Here is a 4339-nt window from a genome sequence, read left to right as displayed (position 1 = left end):
AAGGTTCATCAAACATGAAATGTTATAATTGTAAGGAGAAGGGGCACTTCAAGTGAAATTGTCCACGACTGAAGAATGGGAAGTGCAAGAGTGAATCAAGTAGCAATAACACTGCTGATGTGGTTTACGAAAGTTCAGATGAAGGGGATGATGGTGGTGTACTGATTGTGTGAACATCAAGTTCTGCTAATGATTGGTCTTGTATTCTGGAGCATCCTATCACATGACGTATAATCGTGATTGGTTCGACTCCCTTAAAGAGTGGGATGACATAGTCAAGATGGGTGATGATTGGGTGAGTAGTATCAAAGGTAGTTGCAGGGTGCAGATCAAGATGCATGATGGCATAGTCAGGAAGTTAGACTGCTGGTACGTTCCAGAACTTCAGAAGAATCTAATATCTCTTGGCACAATGGCTAAGAATGGGATGAGGCACGCTGTTGAAGGTGATTGGGTCAAAGTGACCAAAGGCTTTCTGGTTATAATGAAAGGGAAGATGAATCGTGGAGGGATATATATATATATATATATATATATATATATATATATATATATATATATATATATATATATATATATATATATCCTAGAAGGCAATACGGTTATGGGAACGATGGCTATCTCCCAATCATTCAATGAAGGTGATGAAAAGATAGAGTTGTGGCATCGTAGGTTGGGGCACATGAGTGAGAAAGGAATGTTAGTTCTAAGTAAACAAGGACTGATTGGTGGAGAGGCTAATGGAAATATAAATTTTTGTGAAGCTTGCTTAAAGGGAAAGCATCGCAAAGTGAAGTTCAGTACCGGTCAACACACAAGCAATGAAATCTTGGAGTATGTTCACTTAGATCTGTGGGGTCCTGGACCAGTGAAGTCTCAAGGAGGAGGCTCATACTTCATGATGTTCATCGATTACTATTCTAGGATGGTTTGGTTGTACTTTTTGAAGACGAAGGATGAGGTGTTTGGGAAGTTCAAGGAATGAAAGACCATGGTTGAGAAAAGGACTGGAAAACAGGTCAAGACTCTGAGGACACATAATGGGTTGGAGTTCTACAATGCTCGATTTGACAATTTCTACAAGGAAGAAGGTATAGTGAGGTACCACACTGTACGACACACACCATAGAAAAATGGAGTGGCGGAACGTATGAACCAAACACTCATGCAACATGCAAGTTGCATGCGGATATTTTCTAACTTATCCAAGCAATTCTAGCAGAAGCAGTTAACACTGCATGTTATCTAGTGAACAGATGACCATCAACTGCCATAGACTTAAAGACTCCTCAAGTGGTATGGTCCGGGAAAATGTCTAACTATTCTGGTTTACGTATATTTGGGTGCCCTGCATATGCTCATGTGAATGATGGTAAACTTGAGCTAAGGGAAATGAAGGGTATATTTCTAGGATATGCGTTAGGAGTAAAAGGTTATCGACTGTGGTGAACAGAAGAAAGAAGAAATCCTAAATTTATCATGAGCATAGATGTGACCTTTGATGAATCTACCATGAGTAACCAGGTAGGAGGTGAAACAAGTCAAACATGAATCAAAGATTAGGGTGCTATCTAGAAGGTGGAGTTTGCATCTTAAACTCCAGAAAAAGTTGTGATAAGCGAAAAAGAGCAAGAAGGCAGTGAATAGCTTGGACAAGATGAAACCCAAGAACAACACGTGGGATCTTCGTCTAGTGGTGCTGATGTTGGGAAAGATGATGAGTTTTAATCTATAGCAGGTGATCTTGAATACATTGCTTTTGCCTTAGCAACTAGAGAAGACATTGACACCGAGGAGCCTCAATCATATAAAGAGGCTGTGGCGAGTAAAGAAGCAAATGACTGGTTGATGGCCATGAATGATGAAATGCAATTATTAGAGAAGAATAAAACATGGGATCTTGTTCCATTACCAAAGGGAACAAAGCCAATGGGATGAAAGTGGATCTTTAAGAAGAAAGAAGGGATATCATGAGTTGAACCAGCTAGGTTCAAGGCAAAGTTGGTGGCAAAAGGGTTCTCTCAGAAATAAGGAATTGATTATCACCAGGTGTTCTCACCAGTCGTGAAGCACAATACAGTTCGGGGTTCTTTTGGCCATGGTGAGTGCGTTTGATATAGAGCTTGAACAGCTTGATGTGAAAACTGCATTTCTTCATGGAAATTTAGAAGAGAAGATTTATATGGCCCATCCAGAAGGGTTCCTTGATGTTAAGAAGGACCATGTATGTTTGCTGAAGAAATCCCTAAATGGTTTGAAGCATTCTCCACAATAATGACAAGGGATTTGATTCATTTCTGATCTCGAATGACTACACTCAGAAATAGTTTGACAATAATGTTTACTCAAAGACATTGTCACCGGATTCCCACATATAATACTGCTATATGTTGATGATATGCTCATAGTAGCCAAAGACATGGTTGGAATAAATGACTTAAAGTTAACCCTGAAGAATGAGTTTGAGATGAAGGATTTGGGAGAAACAAAGAAGACACTGGGGATGGAGATACAAAGGGATAGAAAAGCAGGGAGGTTGTGTATTTCTCAAAAGAAGTACATTGAGAAAGTTTTGCAATCTTTCAACTGTGATCAGTCCAAACCAGTTGGAACTCCTTTGGCAGCTGACTTTAAACTTGGTCTAAGCACTATACCCACTACTAATGACGAAAGGAAGTAAATGAACATGGTTCCTTACTCTAGTTTTGTAGGAAGTCTCATGTATACTATGGTCTGTACCAGAATTGATTTGGCTCATGCAGTTTGTGTGGTTAGCAAGTTTATGAGTAATCCAGGGATGACTCATTAGGAAGCTGTAAAGTGGATCTTGCGATACTTGAAGGGAACAATGGATGTTTTCCTAGAGTATGGAACAAATACAAAGAGTGACTTGGTGGGATATCATGACTCTTATTATGGTGGTGACTTATTTAAGCGCAGGTCATGGACGTGCTATATATTCACTTTATTCGGATGTGACATCATTTGGAAGTCAACGTTACAAGATACTATTTCTTTGTCTACAACTGAATCCGAGTACATGTCCATAACGGAAGGAATAAAGGAGGAGATATGGTTGCATGGGCTTATTCGGAGTCTTGGTCTGAAGGTGGAGAAACATGTCTTGTATTGTGAAAGTCAAAGTGCTTTGAGTCTTGCAAATAATCTTGTGTATCATGAGAAGATGCATCACATTGATGTTAGGCTGAATTTCATTCGGTATATTCTAGAAGGAGACAAGTTTTCGATATTGAAGACTGATACCAATGCCAAGCCATCAGATATGTTGACAAATTCGTTTCCTATAGAGAAATTCAAGCTTTTCTTTGACTTGTTTGATATTCGTAGGATGTAGGTCCATTCGGAGATGAATGGCAGGATGGGAGAGGAAGTTCTTGTTCGAGGTGGAGTTTAGAGAATCCTCAAGTCAAGGTGGAGATTGTTAAATGTGACTCAAGCATTTAGAGCATTTGGATCATGTTTATAAAGCATTTGTAGCACTTGGAACTCAATGGAGCACTTGGGGTTCATAGAGCATGTGACAAAGGAACAAATCTTTTGATAGAGGAATGGATCATCAGACAAAGGTTTTAATCAAGTGTCAAAGGAACAGATCATGTACAAGGGGGTTAGGAGCACCTGGAAGGAGTTTTGAGCACTTGAAAGAGATTTGGAGCATATGGAAGGGATATAGATCAACAAGGGGTCCTTATTGAGCCACATGATGAAGATATGGGTTAAGAGGGATGCTCTTGAGCCATCTTGTTTTCTTGTTGAGCCATGCATGGCCTTGTTGAGCTATGCATATGCCTATTGCTCATGGTGATGCTATTGCTCCAAGATTGATGTTGTGTGCTATACTTGATGCTCTTGTACCATTTTGATCCATGTTGTGCCAAATAGGGTTGTTGTTGAGCCATGAAGAAGCTATTGTGCCATCATAGACCATCTTGGTACATGATGCGCCATATTGATTCCTTTGTTGTGCCATGTTGATCCAAGTATGACTGGAAGATGATAATGCTCAATAATGTTCTAGAAGATGCTGTATGGCGGATTGTGATCGGTTGACAACCTTCATGGGCCTATGGGCCAATGGGCTTATCCCATTAAGGATTTAGATCTGATCCCTCACGTTTAAATAGGGATGCATGGTAGGTTATTTTGTATCTTGAATTCTAGAGTAATAGGCGAATCTCTATGTAAGTGTACCTGTAACCAATGTGTTGAGAGCTCTGAAATAAAGAATACTCCCTTCATGCCCGTGGACATAGGTCACCTTCACCGAACCATGTAAATACTATGTCTTTTGTGCTTTTGGTTTTGCTAGTTATCTGCT

The 4339-nt window shown here is 39.8% G+C and overlaps 1 protein-coding gene across 1 annotated transcript; it reads left to right on the top strand.

Moving 5' to 3' along the window:
* Positions 1-613: 613 nt before the first annotated feature.
* On the top strand, positions 614-985 carry LOC145002302 (putative mitochondrial protein AtMg00300). The gene has a single exon (XM_078961599.1). It carries the CDS (start codon positions 614-616, stop codon positions 983-985), a length of 372 nt encoding a protein of 123 aa, XP_078817725.1.
* The last annotated feature ends 3354 nt before the right edge of the window (positions 986-4339 follow it).

Source organism: Lactuca saligna, chromosome 6 (assembly GCF_052625555.1).
Source record: "Lactuca saligna cultivar CGN05327 chromosome 6, ASM5262555v1, whole genome shotgun sequence".
Classification (NCBI taxonomy): domain Eukaryota; kingdom Viridiplantae; phylum Streptophyta; class Magnoliopsida; order Asterales; family Asteraceae; genus Lactuca; species Lactuca saligna.
The sequence above is the reverse complement of the archived record's forward strand: the minus strand, read 5'-3'. Positions and strand labels throughout refer to the sequence as shown.